Source organism: Sebastes umbrosus, chromosome 5, assembly GCF_015220745.1.
Source record: "Sebastes umbrosus isolate fSebUmb1 chromosome 5, fSebUmb1.pri, whole genome shotgun sequence".
Classification (NCBI taxonomy): Eukaryota; Metazoa; Chordata; class Actinopteri; order Perciformes; family Sebastidae; genus Sebastes; species Sebastes umbrosus.
In genome coordinates this window covers 11,426,836-11,443,725 of record NC_051273.1, presented here as the reverse complement: position 1 = coordinate 11,443,725, position 16,890 = coordinate 11,426,836, and the positions used below count along the sequence as shown (strand labels likewise).

The window sequence follows — 16,890 nt, the reverse complement described above, 5'->3', positions numbered from 1 at the left end:
GTATATATACAGTATAGGCACATCATCATGGCAGCCACTTACATCAACAAAGACACAAGCACACACTGAGGGTGACACCCCAGCAGCAACCAAGTTAAAGGAATATTCTGCCGCAGGAAATGGAGCCACTAATTACAGTGTGAACTCTCTGAGGATCCACGGAGGAAATACATGTAGAACATTCCCTGGGGCAACACACACACACACACACACACACACACACTACTGCCAACCACAGCAGCCCCAAATCACCAGCTAGGCTAAATGTCCACCTTAAAATACACACATCCGTCGCTCCAGGAATGCTCTGGAAAAACAACGAGGGACAGAAATCGGCGCGCTGAGGGTTCTATGTTCTTTATTTCTATCTGTTTGTTGTTTCTGACAAATGAACTAAGGAGAGCTGTTTCAACGACTTCAGCAAGTTACTTGAAAAAAAGGGAGGGTAAAAGGTTAAATTTTTGTCATGTAAAATGTTGAAATTGTATTAAATATGTACAGATCTATTTTGGTTATGTACTTTATTGTACAGTGGGGCTGAGAAAAGAGAACTGGTGAGCAGAGGTTGAACCAAAGTGAATAATGTTTACCCCCTACATGGACTCTTAAACCTGCAGGAACTGATTTTATTGGCCACTTAGGGGCAGTGGAAACAAGCTGTGAACAGCGACATATTATCACCTTTTAAGTTGATATAGCAAATTGTTGGTAAACAGTTGCCTATTTAAATGTCCTGCATTTACATTTAGCTCTGTTTTTGGTCTCTACCAAGTACAGATATCTGGCTCTGTAGCTGCTAAATGCTCCACTATGTTCACCAGCTAGTCTCTAACTGTGTGTGTTTGGTGCTGAGCAGGTAGCGTATACAGTGGGATTTTAGAGCTTTCACAATGAGAGCGGTGAGACAAACAATTAGCTGAAACTCACTAAAAAGCCCTGTAAAGTCGAGGGGAGCTGCAGATCTCTGTAGGTTCATCACTACTAGTAACCCTTTTTACATTGTTAGAGTTTTCCTATTGTCATTTGATACATTGTTACCATAAATACATATTGATATAGATGTTTCAAGTTTGATGTTTCTGCTCAATACACAAGAATTTTATGAATTTTAACAAATTTACATTAAAGTTGTTGTAAAGTTGACTATGTTGTTGGTGGTGTTAAAGGGAAAACTGAGGGAATCACCAAAGCGATTCGGTTTCATCCAATACATGCTGAGATACTGTATGTCAGTGAGGACCAAAGTCATGGACTGACCAACCATCACAATAGTATGATGATCAGAATTACTTATTACGCTCTTTTTTTCAGTACACAGTAACAAATTACAAAATAAGGTAACACTTCATTTTACAGGTCCGCAAATTTCATGGTGATTATGTCATAATTAGCAAGTATCTTATTTGAAATTTCTTTGGAATTACTGCCAAAATACCCCAATATTTACCTCAAAATGTATCAAATATTACTTCATTATAAACATTATTTAATAATAATAATAAGAAATGTCAAATAGGTTACTTCCTAATTATCACCTAATTACCATGAAATGTGCGGACCTGTAAAATTAAGTGTTACTGAGTTCTCTTTATGTTTGTGTTTTTGTGTACTTTTCGAGTATTTTATAAAATCGATACTTGTGCTTTTACTTATTTATCACAAGTATTTCGCTGCATTTCAAGTTGCATTAGTTACAGACTAAAAACAAAAGTCACTTGAAAAAGTCCTGATAAACTGTGTGAGAAGGGAACAGGAACAAAAAGAGAGAAATCAGCAGAGAAGAAGCTGCAGGTGTGTCTGCGGCCGCAGGAGGGAGGAGAGCACCTGAGGGGATTAACTGCCAGGACTAACTGGGCTAACCTGCAGCCAGCTCGCTTCAGCTGTAAATACCTGCTGTAGTCACCTTGACTACACGCCCAAAGCGTAAACTGTCAGGTCCATTAACAAGTCCCATTTGCCTCTTCCAGCCAGGAAAAACTTCCATCACAGAGTTACAAAAACTAAACAATGTGCAGTAGACAGTAGAGCCTCATTCAGCTCAAAACGTTTTGGATTGGAGGAGCGCAGTGGGACCTGACGCAGAGAGGCTGGGAAAGAGAGACCGTGTGGATTGGTTATACTGGGAAAGAGACGCCGAGTGGATTTGTTATACTTTGAGAATGAACGAGTGGAGAAACTGACCCAGGAGCAGATTATGGAGGACATCACGATGCAGTTCAGACAGGTGAGCACAACAACACGCTGCTGTAACTCCAGATGAGAACTTCAACAGCCACGTCGTTTCCAACGTTGCCAACAGCCAACGTAGTTGCGTTTATGTGCTTCACGTTATGTAAAAACTTTGCAGTCTCTCCTTTGCTGTAATCCGTGGAGTTTCTATTATTTCATGTTTATATGTCCACGTTGTCTGCTTTGGTGTTTTATTCTATGGTTGATTCTTAAAATAAGTTTTAGGCACCATGGTGTCCATATAGCTCATTTTAATTATTGTTGATCATTTTTGTTTAATTATCTGAGGAAGGCAGTTGTATATTTATATAATTGATAATCAGTTGTATGCACAAGACTGCGGAGTGCCCGTCTGTTGGTTTGGATAGAAGGAATCTTGTTGCAGATGTTGTTCAACTTGTGTATGAGTTTAACATTTAATTCAATCTATTTTGTAGCCTAAAGATGTTCTTTAATTGAGCAGTAGTGTCGTATATCATCGTACTCCACCCTTTTTAAAATGTAACGCAGTAACGTTTACTCTGATGTTAACTGACCTATTTTTTAAAAACTTTTATTTAAGTAAATTTTTTACACAAGTAATTTTACTTCAGTAAAATGTATTTATATACAGTATATCCTTTATTTAACCAGGTTAAAACAACTCATTGAGATTAAAATCTCTTTTCCGAGAGTGACCGGGCCAAGAGGGCAGCACAGACATTGGTAAAACAATAAAAACAAACAACACAAGCAGACAAATACAACAGTCACACACCACAAGTGAACGAGCATGACATTCAGATTGTATGCAACGCAAAAACAGCTCTAATGCACAAACAGGTAAATCTCAAAAGGATTCAGTGAGAAATTCAAGAGCAATCACATCGACCTATCGACCACTTTCTCGATCCTTTAAAATGGACTTAAATCCCCCCATAGCTCTGACAATTTCAGGTCCTTCTGTACATTATTCCAGGAAGAAGGAGAAGCGTATTTTAAAGGTTAACCTTTGGGACCAACATCTGTAGAATATTGTGGGAGTGCAGGCAATATTGATTTTGGTTTGTGCACATGTACTGTATGTACACAGATACGAAGGGACCAGTCCAAGGAGCGATTTATACTGTAAGAGCCAACCAATGTGAAAGTCTGTGGACATACAGAGATGGCCATTTAGGAGCATTTAAAGTGCATACAATAGTAGTCTTTCCACCAACGTGTTTTGTGCTGAAAATCAATCATCAATCATATTTCTATCAAATCGTATCTGGTGACAAATAATAAACACATAAAAGCAAAACGTTTTACATTGCATACAATCTTCCTACAGTCTTCATGCTACGCTATCAAAAATAATTATTCTACATGCAGGGGCTTTAAATACATCATCTGATTTTCCTGACACTTGATAGTCAATCAATAGTCTGATATCAGCTCCAGTCTCAGCAGCTTCAGTGTCCTTCTCTACCAGTTAGACAGTTTCTAATGCCAGAGAATAAATGTCAGTGACACTGCTGCTCAGCCCCCTGGGTGAGTCTGAGTGTTTGTGATGGGTCATCGATCAGTAATGGACTGTGATCTTGGTGACGGTCATATCGATTTGTGCAACGTGACGCCTCCACTGTGCGAGCCCTCACAACGTCAATGAAAATGTGTGCAGTCAGTGGGTACGATACAATTTTTATGTGACTTGAAAAAGAAAGCAAATCCACAAGTTTTGTGCTTTCAGCAGTACATACACTGCATCTGAAAATGGTTTCTAAACAGTATTTAATATCAGTTTTCCTATTTTTCATCATGGGGGAAGGTTAACTTAAGTTATGGAAAGTGGAATAACCATTTGGTTTGAGCAGGTTTTTTTTTCTCCACACAGTAAATGTTAATCCTATGTGTGGTTTATACTCGTAGTTTAGATTCAGATACTAAAAATAATCCTTTTCTCTGCTTTGGTTTCAAGCCAAACTTGTTAAAAAAAATACCTTAAAAACAAAATAATATTACTTTGTACTAGAACTTGAAAAAAAAAATCAAAAAAATCATAAAATATATTGAGATGATGCAAATCTGTTTAGGTTTTGATGATAGTTTTAATAATTTCACTTACATTGTAGACATGCGATTATATATTTAAAAAAAAGCTGGAAATACAAACAGGTCATGATGTATTAAAAGCATGACGTTCTGTGTTCAGATAACGACTGGTGTCGAGTCGCGTGACTGACATGGTGGAGTCCGACCCAGATTAAACAATGCTCATTACCCTTTCCTCTGGTCTAATAGGGGTTATATAACTAATACAGTAAACCCAGTTGACCCTTAAAGTGGCAGTTCATAGACTCCTACAAACAAGTTGGGAAGCTTGTTAATACTGAATTCAGAAGTATAAAGCTTTGATTTGAAATTAAGGAAACTTTTTTTGTGTAAATGTTAAAAGTACTGTGTGTATGATGCCTATAAAATCTGATCAAATTCCCCCCAAATGTCAATTAAGCGGGTCTAACAGGATGACTGAAGACTTCCCAGGGGATTATTATCATTGGTCCTTTGCTGTAGCGAGGTGTTGTGTTGCTGGCCAGCTGCCTGCTCTGCTTATAGGCTGACAAACTGAATGATTGAGTGTCCGTGCAGCTTATTGACTGGCTGACTGACTGACACGCCCGCGGGCCGGTTAGTAGAGCTGAATAGTTGGCTAGCAGTGTGACCGCCTGATTGAAGACATGCTGGCTTGCTGACGGACTGGTATGATGATCCTGATGAATGTCACACTGCTGTCTGGACTTCTAACTGGCTGATCCGTTTACAGATGTGGGCTCTGTCTCATAGTGTAGTACCTGAATTTGACCACGAGAGTGCAGCAGAGTGCATCTTCACCTTCAAGGCACTTTTATCCTTTTAGAGATGAATTAATCAAAGGAAGTAAACACTTTGTATTGATGTTTTGATCACTAAGCTATGAATGTGTGTGTGCTGTAAACTGTGCAATGTCATCCACTTGAGCGTTGAAAGCTATTGCAATCCGAGACCACACACACACATACGCACACACACACATACACAAACACACAGAGCATTATTGTTTCTTAAAGCTCTCTCATGAGGGTAGAGCAACTTGATGTTTTCAAGTCAAAGACAGAGTGGGAATGAAAGAGGGTGAGTCAAAGAAGAGTTGTGTTCATCCTGAACTACAGAGGATCAACGGAGGAATAGACTTTCTTTCCTTCCTTATGTCTTTCTTTCACTCTTTATTTCACAATCAGTCAATTTGTTATCAAAGAACATGGAGAATATGGTGTATTACTGCCACCTGACCTAATGTATCATAATAAATACAATTTTCATGACTGTCAAAATTAACCATTTGTCCCAATTTCCTTCCACCTTCTATTCATAAAAAAACATCTTTAGGTATTATTGATCGAGAGTTACACACGCAAACATTCATCTGTTTTGTCAGGACTCTGTGGGTGTGGATTGATCAGATTTGATTGGCAACATCAACTCCACAACTGGTTGATTTTTATGTTGCTAAAACTGTAATTGGTGCACAAACCAGTGGGAAAAAAAGCAAAGAAAAAAACACAATCAACTTAATTTCTGATGTGAAATAAACAGTTTGACTGTCTCTCACTGCTCATAGTAAGAAGCTGATTAAAAAAAAAATAAGATTTCAGCGCTATTAAGACTTACTCACAACAAAGACTTTTTGCTCAGTTTACGGCTGCAGCAACATAACACTTCTCTGATTTATCCTGTGGGAACTTTGCACCAATCCTGGTTCCTAATTCCCCTCACAGACTTCATTCTGACTGTTTTTTAATCTGGCAAAATTTCCCAACAATTACACCGACTTAAACTACAAGAGCCCCGCTTTATAGCATGTTTTCCTGCCTGTCAATGCGATAATGTGAGTAGCTAACAGTGCACCTTTAGAGAACATTACTGTGTTACCCTGACTACTACATTAAGTTCTTAAACATCCTAAACTATAAACTGTAATGTCGATCAGTGTTTCCCAAAGCCCAAGATGACGTCATCAAATCTCTTTTGTCCACAACTCAAAGATGAGTAAGGAGGAGTAAAGAAATAAAAAAAAATATTCACATTCATTTAAGCTCGAATAAACTGCTACATACTAGTGTATTTATAATACAGCTTTTATATTTCACCCACCCTCTTATCACCTAAAAAAAAGGCGCTTCATTGTGAACTTTACGTTTTTTTACTTCCTGTCAGTGAGGGAAACCAGCTAATCAGACAATAAACAGAATTTAGACATCAAACAGCTCTGAGTTCGTCCACAAGGTGAGAAATTGGCCTTTAGTCAGACAAGAGAGGGATATCTTTATACGATTGTTCTCCACAGACACTTCCTTCCCTGCATCCATCCATCCTGCACACTACTGTACATTATCGATGGTCTGATCGCACCGAACAATTCAAGGCTCACCGCACAGTTTATGTACTTTTGACCTTTCCACAGGATGTGACGTGGAGCACCTGTACTGTCTGTCGCAGTCTGTGTGTGCGCTTATACACGGACATATGTGTGTGTTTTCATCCACTGTGGAAATGCAAACACACCTGGAGTACCACAGCTGACAGCTACACTTTCACACATATTATATAATACAGGATACAGGAGCTCCATTTGTGGTCAGCACACACACACACACACACACTGTTGACACTTGCACACAACCCTAATTTGACCAAAGAAATACACATAAGTGCTGTTTGTGTGAGTGGGAGTGCAGGTTTGAGTGCGTGTGTGTGTGTGTGTGTGTGTGTGTGTGTGTGTGGTTAGCTCCCACATGTTCTCGTGGGAAGGACTGAGTTTGCTTTTCAGACTGAAGTGTCAGCATCCAAACGTATGAGCTAATAGATGGAAAGGAGTGATGGATGGGAAAGAGAGAGGAATGGATGGTTGGGGCGGGATGGAGAAGAGAGTTAAAGAGAGAAGAAATGGGGAAGCACTATCTCAGTACGTATATGTGTAGTTAGGACTGCTTTACACTAGAGAAACACAAGATCACATACAGTAGTTTAGCTTTACTTTGTTATTAAGAGGTCTGTGATGATATTTTATACGATGGGGATGCTCAGAACGTCATCAATTAAAAGGAAAAATGTGAATTGTTGCTTGGTTTTCACTGTTCTTATGGCTATACAAAACATTTGAACTAAGTGCGTTACTCGCCAAGATGTGGCATTTTTTGCATTTGATTAATCCTCACAAGGGAAGAAAGAGTAAAGCTGGGAATCGTTTAGGGATGGGCTTTTCAAGCAAAAATAGTATTCGATAATCACTGGGAGCAATTCGATCATTCTTCGAAGATCGCTCAACCGTGGGGAGAGAGAGAGACAGAGTGTAGAGCCGGCACATTTTCACACCTAACTGGAATTATTTCGACAGATACAAGTTGTTGGAACAGTGCAAAGACTAACCAAGTTTAATTTTTTACGCCGACGGAAAAGAGCCGACTGAATGTGCCGCACACGTTTTACAGGAGGTGAATGTGACGGTAAAAAACAAGGGAAAATATATTTTTTAAGACAAGGCAATAGTCACAGAAACCATTAAATTTTTTTATAATTTAATGACGCATCCCTAGTATCATTCAACCGTTTTCAGTTCCAGCACCAAAACTGAATTTCTGCATAAATACATAAACAATACTTTTTTCAATAACTTATATTTCTCAGTATAAATGTCTTTCTGTTGCCTCTCCATTTCTGGCTTCTGATTCAGTTTGCTGATGAGAAGACAAGTTAAAGTATGCCTCAACATGTAGCTATTGTCTGAGATATTTTAGATGAAAGGCGCTTAACTCAAGTAAGCCAGATTTTCACACATTAGTCACTGTTTAATGCTGTTGTTTTAACATAAAAAGCACAAAAATTTGGTTAAAATGCAACATGAAATAACTAAATAACTATTAAAATCAGACAATAACTCGTTGAAGAACACAAACAACAACATTTGGTGCCAACTTTCAGTACCCGACGGTGTGTGATACTCGTTCTGTGGAAACCCTTTGGTCGGTATTCAAAAAGTATTTAGATTTGATAGCTTGCCCTAGCTTCTTATTGTGTATATATTTAATCTTTGCCCTTTAATTACATGGATTTCCCCTAACAATTAAGTAGAAGCTCTAAGGGTTGAGTATAAGAAGAAAGGCAAAGACATATACACAGAAAGCGATAGAAATATAGACAGTATAACACATCATGTAGATCAGCTAGATGATATAGTGATAAGAGAATGATTACCTCTCAGTCATCACCTCTCTTCGACCGGGACTCAGGTGGTGTATGTATGTGTGAATATGATTTACAACAGCGTGACAGCCAAAGCACAGTGGCACACATTATGATTTAAAAGGTGTATTATCCTTGTAGCCCACAGAGGTAATTAGATAAACTTCTCCTGTGAGTGATGTTTACATTGAAGCCTGCAGAAACAACTGAATATTCAGTAGTTTTAGTCAATGATGGATTCAATAGATCTCCTCCGATGTTTTACTAAATGTCTTCAACTTTATTTAACCTTGCAAAGGTTAAGAAAATGTGTTTATTCTAGAGTTGCAGTATTTTCCACAACAGAGTGGATCGTTTGTGGTTTTAAATAAGTAGTAGTATTACTTATACCGCCGCTATTGGCACCACCAATACTACATAACGAGCAGACTTGCACCTGAATTAAACTGAACCTTATGGCTATGTTGCACATAAAAGGTTGCTGATCTTTTATCTTTGTAGAGGACAACCAGTCCCAGAGATACTGTAAATGCACCTATAAATGTGTGCAACTACTGAAAGTGAATGTGTTGTGCATCAGCAGAGTGGTAAGAAAAACTGTCTTTCTGTATAAAAAGTCCCACAACAATAATGAAAAGAATAAATTAATAAAGAAAGTGTCAGCAGGATTTAAAACCTGCACAACCCAAATCGTAGTAGCAGTTACAGTAGTAATGGTAGCAAGAGGCATGTGTGGCAGTTTTGTCTATAATTTGTAACTAACAAACAAGCACGTTCGTGGTTCCTACCTTAACATAGTCCACCGTGGCGTCCAGGCCGGCAGCAGGCTCCCTGGGGAACACAGACAAAGACATGGTCCTGTTTAGCGAACACATCTTTGCTACTGGACCCAAACTGTGCTGGGTGTTCTTTGGTTCCTCTCTATAGTTCCTATTACAAATAAAGTGCTGAGCTGGTTGTGTTAAGTCCAGGTGGGTCCCTGAATGGTGCTGATGCGCTGCTTCTTTAGAGATTCAAACACAGCTCTTTTAAGAGATGATATAGTTCAGATGAAGTGTGTTTTTAAAAGTCTGAACAAGTGTCCATATTAGCCATATGTAAGACCAATAAGGTACAGCTGCACTGTAAAGCTGGCGTATTGTAATGAAAATGCTGTTCACTGTTCTTCTGAAAGACAGAAGTCGAGTGAAACCGAACCTCACACTGAACTGCTTTAAATCTGAGTCTCTCTCTTTCTCTGTCCCACTCGCTGTCTGTCTCTAACTCTTTCTTTCCCTCAGTCAGTGGTAAAAACATGTTCACTCACTGCCTGTCTGACTTGGCCTCCCTCCCTCACTCTCTCGCTCTCCTCCCCCACCATAACACACATCGCAGCCACACGCCTACCCTTCAGAGTTTACTGACAAATTCACAGAGAGGTTAGAGCACACACACACACACACACACACACACACACACATACAAACGGCAGCATTTTATTTATTTATTTTTTGCATTTTCTGTGATTCCTTCATTTATCCATAAGCAACCACATCAGACAGAAGTTTGACATTTTCAATGTGTATCCTTGACTCCCTCTAGCTCCAGTTGCATTGGCTTTTCTTAGACGCTGTCGTTTAAAGGTCAGAACACATTTTCAGTTCCTGTATTTGGCATTTTCAGTTTGTTTTGACTAGCAGTATAAGATCCTCATATTGTGTTCCTTACAGAATATCTGACTCATGCATGCCATCATTTCCATTGCTCTCCATCTTTGCATTGAATATACAGTAGGTACTTGAGTGTATAAATGGAGCGCAGAGTCTGCAGGAGGCTTATAGACAGGGGCTCAGTGAAAGAGGTAATTAGCTCAAATCCCCGACTACGTTCGCAAGGTTGGTAGTTTAAATCCCTTAAGCCCTCACTGGTGTTCCCACGGGAATATTAGCACGGCCCATTACTTACCAAACCAAATATGTTTAGCCCTAAGCCCTCTCAGTTTAATATGGCCCCAAATAATGAGTGGGATTTAGTTATGTAACTAAACAGAAGCCTCCATTCACAACAATGTATAGTCATTATTCATAGAAGGTGGAGTGCTGCTCAGGCCTCTCCATCACCCTCAGGATTTACTGCAGATTTCACTTTGAGTTGTGAGTTTGACTTTGCAGAGCCGAGGAAGCTCCGCGTACCCAGCCGATCCTGTTCCAGGTCTAAACATCCCAAATCCAACACATCCTCCTATCACCTACCACAGTGTATCAACACACATCTGCACTGAGTTATCCTCACAACAGAGGGCCCTTCCGTTGTTGTTGGCTGAACAACTGTTTGATCGTGCCAGGAGCAAAAATGCTGACATCATGTGTGGGTTTTTACTATTCTATAGTATTAGCTTTTGTAAAAGTTTTTCCGATCAACTATATAAAGTTGAAGTGCTTTGCAGACTAGAGCTTCTATCCCACAATGAAGTTTTTCTTTCTGATAATTTATGATGAGCCATTTTCTTTATTCTAAGCTAAGTAGGTATCTGCTACTGCAGTGGCAAATACTGTATAATCAATTCATTATTAGAGCTACAGCTAATGATTATTTTCAGTTTTTTTGATTAATCGCTATTAGAAAATTTAACTCATAATGTCCCAGACCCAAGGTTATGTCTTCAAATGTATTTTTTTTTGTCTTTTTTTCAAGATTCTGACACTTATTTCCAATGTAGTTTCATGCAACTTGCATCATTGTACATGATGTAATCATTTTCAGGGTCTGTGCTCGCTGGAATGACACAGGACTGGTGAAAAAGGTGAGGTGAGTGTCAGTTGTGCTGCACCTGACCCCCTCTGGGCACCTACATGTTCCCGTGCTCCTTGATGACCCGGGGAATGTGGTCTGCAGGGTGTCTATGGTTTGTCTTGACCCCTGCAGGGTTAGACCATGGCTCTACCTAGATCAGTTGCGTACTACATGGGTTGGCTGGGGCTCCCTACTTCTCCGCTGTGGCAACCTACTGTAGGTTATGAAGAAGTAGGGGGGCTGTGGCGTCTAACCTCTAGCCGGTCTGGATCAGTAGGGTTGGGTCGATTTCGTGTCGCGGCATCCATCGGGCTCCACCCACTGTACACATAGAGTTCAGTAGAGGGCGGAGCCTGTGTGAGTTAGAACCAAGGTTACGATATTGTAACCCATAAGCACAGGCGGAGCCCTCTACCAAGGGGGTGTCGCTCCTATGCCGCTCACTGAAGAGGGTGTAGGATAGCAGACGGCGCTGTGTGCTGCCTTATATACTGTGGGGTCTGCACGTATTCGGCTAGGCCAAATTCTCAGTGGCCGAATGTGTGCTCGTAATTGGAGGAGAGTAACGCAAAATTCACAGATTCTGCGGCGATGTGCAGCCAAACTAAAAGTTGGGAAAAGTTTAACTTTTAGCGGCAAAGTGCGGCAAGAGAGTACCCGCAGCCAATCAGTAAACAGATCCGGTGACATTTTGCCTATGTTACAAAGAATGTGTTCCCGCCTGAAACACTGCATCCCGGCCGCAAAAAAAAATGTAATGATTGCAGCGAGTCGCACTTTGCCGCTACCTGGTGTGAATTTGGCGTAAAGGCTACATGTAATGATAAGGCATTTGGATAAAAATATGCCATTGATTGGTGCATCATCCCTGACTTCTGTTGTTCTAGTGATGAGTAACAGGTGCTCATAGTTCAGAATGCTTAATATTCACCACTGCCGAGGATGAAGGAGACTGACGGTGAAGAAAAGGAGAATGAGGAAGAAGAATGCAGGAAGTTTCTGTGGTCTCAGATGTAAACTAAAATGAGACATTGAGTTTGACATTGACCACTTACTGGAGTCGCATGTGTCGCTTCGTTAGAGTCGGTGGTTGGCTGGACCTCTGATTGGCCCCAAACCTTCACCACACCAACCACCTGCCCCTCGTAACCCTGCCCTGGCTCTCTAGTCTGAGGTGGGTAAGATGAGAATCACCACAAAGCAGACAACACCCATATGAACCCTGATGTAGTTGTGTCCAGTGTGCTACGACTGAGGGAAAGTCCCTCTTCTCCTCATGGAGGTCAAAGGTCAGGCTCACAAACAGAGCGGCAGCCCCGGAGCTGATGGAGGTTCAGTGTTTTAAACCCAGGTCGTCCGGTGTCTCCACCCTGCATCTAGATGCATGTTGTTGTTTTTTTTTTTATATCTTTATTCTTCCCTGATAACATTCAGTAAGACTACAGCACTAAAAGAAGTGAAACAAAGTATGGTGAGAGTGAGATGGTCAGGCATTCCAGACTACACGAGCTGACCGCAGCTAAGTTCGCCTTTTACTGCCCATATTGCTGAAACAGCATCAGACACTGGATTTTTCTGCTTCTATGACCACAAAAACTGACCCGCAACACAGACAGAGACGGAGCTATGAGGACAGAGAAAGTGGAAGCGAGTGAGAGGGGGAAAAAAAATAACAAGAGCACGGAGGGCAGAAGCAGGCAGCACTCGCCACAGTCTTTTTCTGGCTACTGTTGTTCTTCTGCGCTTCACCACACAATACTCAGCACGACCACAGCTGGCTTTAGTGAGTGACTACACCATATTTGTGTGAGTGGGAGAGAGGGAGAGCGGGAGAGAGAGTGACAGACGGATAGTGGGAGCATTGAAAAGAGCTCATGAGCAACATGCAGGGTCTACATGCAGCCTACAGAGGTCAGTGTGTTTTAATGATAAAAAAGATCCACAGACTCCAGTTTCCAATCCACACTATAAACCTCTGTATATGCTATACACTCATTCTCATAGTATATTGTTTCGGCAGTTTGTATGCAACAAATGCAAGTCCTTTCCTGTTAGTACAAAATGATAAAGTATTTTTTTGTATACTAACTAGAAAAACTGTATGCTATGAAAATGATTATATAGTACATACTGTATAAGCCAGGTAGTTAGTTAATTAGGACACAGCACAGGTGTGAGTAGCTCCTCTGTTTCCTATTGGCATTGCATTGTGGGACAATAGTGTCCAACAACAGCACACTCTAAAAACAAATTAATTTAGTGTGCATACTTACATCTTTAAGTGGACTTTTTTGTAATTTTCTAAGTGTGAACAAGCTACAGAGTTTTGAGTTTGTGTGTTGTAGGAATTTGGGACACATCAAGTGACCTGCTTATTGGCCTGGTTTCCCGTTGAGGACAAATCCGGTACCGATAACGGGGACTTTCCACTACTGGTTTCCAATGCAAGACAAACACATCTTTCCAGGGCTTATCTCTGTGACATTTTCAAATACTTCACTACAGCACAAATAGAAATGTGTGCTCACAGTTTGCTATAAATGGAAAATCCATTTTTGTCTTTTGAATATCTGGAGGTGAGTCTCTGTTGACCTGCTTCATCTCACATCCTCCTTTTTATTTGCAGCACTAAAGCAACCTGCTGTTTTTTCTCCCTCAGTTTATCAGGGGTGTTACTAGGGCAATAAACCGTCAGGTATGAACATGCTGTATACGGGGCTGGCAGCAAAATGTATTTTAGTCACCTAAAAGAAATTCTCACCTAAAGAAATCAGTATTCGTTTTACGCTATGTTTAGAATTTTTCACCGTTTTACCTTGCCGTCAGACAGCCCTTTCTGACGGGGAACTGAAGCCGTTGTATCCATCTATGCTCTCACCAAAGCCACCAGACTCCATTGAAAAAACCTGAGCTTTACCTCGCGGAACACGGGGGTTGCTGGTCTACCGATGCCGGTTCGGTTAGTTTGTTTGTGCTATGAATGAAACAAAGTCACACAATAACACAAACAAATCAACCGATCGAGGCAGCGGTAGACCAGCAACTCCTGTGTTTTGCGAAGTAAAATTACTGTTTTTTTTTCAATGGAGACTGGTTGCTTTGGCGAGAGATAACGATAGATAACAGCTTCAGTTCCCTGTCGGAAACATAGACTGTATAGCTGCCTGACGGCAAGGTAATCTGGCGAAGATGTTCTAAATATAGCGTACACTTAAAATGATATTGATTTTTTTAGTTGAGCCTTTCTTTTAGTTGTCTAAAAAACGTTAAGCTGCAGGCCCCATCCACAGCAGTAAATTGCTTTGCTCCCGTGCCGGTACTCCTGTCTGTTTCTCCAAACTGGGGGCGTGCTGACCGTCATCTACTCTAGGAAAAACACTAACTATGGATAAGTACTTCATACAACCCCACTTCAAAACACCCGAACTATCCCTTTAAGTGATCAGTTTAAACTATTGGTCTGATTTGATCTAAAATAAAGGAAACAAGTGAATCCAAACACAATCAACAGATAAATAATGGGATTAAGAAGGGTTTCAGCATATTTATGTTGATGAAAGGAAAAGTAACATGTGTCAACAGTCTGTCACTGTCGATCTCTTCTCCACCCCCTCTCATCCTTCTTTGCGCTACTCCTTTCCGCTCTCTTTCTGCTCTCTCGCTCTTCCTCCCCCTCCTCCTCCTCTCCTGGTGGTCTGCTGAGCTGCCCATAAAGGTCAACAGAGAGACAAACCGACCAATCAGATGCTAGTGCAACATAAGGTCAGGGGTCATAGGTCAGCTGACAGCATGAGCAATGGAAAGTCAAGACCGACAGGCCAGAGATATTATACACTCCTTATCTTTTTATAGAAAACTGAACTGAACTGTGTGTAGTTTCAAAACGACAACAGGAGGAGGAAAGTTTGGAATTTTATAGTGCTACTGGTTGTTTTAACAACATCAAGGAGTGTATATTCAACATATAAAATGTTGGATTTGCTTTACTATATCACAATATGCTTACTTAGAACCATGGGGAAATATTTCCGGAGATGTTACTATCCAGGTTTTAGTAGTATTTCTTTTATGTGAATGGCGATATACCTTGTAAAATTACAACACAACAACATTTTTGGACTCAAAACTTTTCACTTAGAGCCAAGGAGTTGATTTTCAGTAAGTGAGAAATCAAATAACTATATGGACACAGTGAGATTTATCTCTCATACCTGCTGTCACTCACATATAAGGGTCTCCTTTGTAGTTTTGAGGCCATTAGTAGGTTAATTCAATTACTACCAAGTGCTGTTCTTTGATCATCATACTGCTTCAAGCAAGGCCAACATTAGCTGATTATATAGAACAACGCCCACCGGCCAAAATCACTCAGCCCCTGAAAGATGTCTTTTTCTTTTGTGATGCATTTTTTTATGTCATTTAGGAACAGGAAGTAAGGGTTAGAAACACTTGACTCATCTTATTTTTTTTGACATTTCAAAAGTAAGAAGTAGAAGGACACAATGCCCATAAAATTGCACTAACTTAATGAAAAATGACCCGGAGTGAGAGAATGATGCTGTTCATTATTTAGCCACCTGCGCGGGGTTGAATTTGACCTGGACAAATTGTTCTGCTGTATGTCAGCAGTGTATGAAATGTATCCAGCGTGGAGGCAGAAAGATAGAAGAGAGTAGACAAAGAGCTCACAGTAATCTGTGATCTGTGTTGCCACACCCTGACCTACAAAGGTAACCCAACTGCTGGGGGCTACGCGCACGCACCCACAGACACACACAAAGCTGGCTTCATCAGATACTGTCTGCTGTAACTCTACACTAAAGATAGAAAGATGGGAGGACATGATGAGGGATGAGGTGTTTGAGTTCCCTCTGAAGTTGAGCTAACTGCTACACCCCTTCAGGGCTCTTTACGGACTCGCCTTTCTCCATCCAACCCCAGACTCTCTTTCTGAGTCCTCGCTTTGAAGAGGGACAGTTCGAATAAAGTACGTTTTTCCTCCAGAGCATGGATAGTCTCGCGTGATGGAAAGTGCTAAAATAATGCCGAAACTTGCAAAGCATTTCTTTAAAGAAATACTACACCGAAAATACATCTTTTGAGTATTAATATTCACTACCTATAGGCTTGAAAAGTGGTTCTGAAAAGTTTGTAGCTTGCTCCTTCACAAAAGACGGCAGCATGGATTCACAGCAGGTACGGCACAGTGTATCCTCGTACAACGGTTCGTATGATATCTTACGAAAAGTTATTCCTTATTTTTAGTGCGTTTTCCTACGAATGTCCAGCAGCAGATGTCAATTAACGCTTGTTACATGCATACAGTCTTTTCAAAATAAACTTCAATCTACACAGGAAACAACTTGGTTAAGTTTAGGCAACAAAACGTTCGGGTTTGGGTTAAAATAACTGCGGAAGTGGGATTAATTACAGAAGTTACATGACAAATAAATCAATGCTGACTTCTAGTTTCACACTGGACATGAACACCAGTCTCCTGGGCAAAAGTTTGGTGTCTTTTGACCTACTCCTTACACGGTGTTTGTCGCTCTTTATACTTCCCGGTTCACAATTACGTATATTACATACAAATTGATTTTGTGGGATACATATGAATTACAGTGCATTACTTTTCGTAGGTATACTGTA

General features: G+C 40.5%; 1 protein-coding gene across 2 annotated transcripts in view; it reads right to left on the bottom strand.

Annotated features, from left to right (window-relative positions):
- Positions 1-16,890, bottom strand: part of bcar3 (BCAR3 adaptor protein, NSP family member) — a 79,269-nt gene that overhangs the window by 23,964 nt on the left and 38,415 nt on the right. For both annotated transcript variants that reach the window (XM_037769495.1, XM_037769496.1), the window contains one exon: positions 9,258-9,300. In XM_037769495.1, coding sequence (XP_037625423.1) covers positions 9,258-9,300 — 43 coding nt within the window. The remainder of the gene's footprint in view (positions 1-9,257; positions 9,301-16,890) is intronic.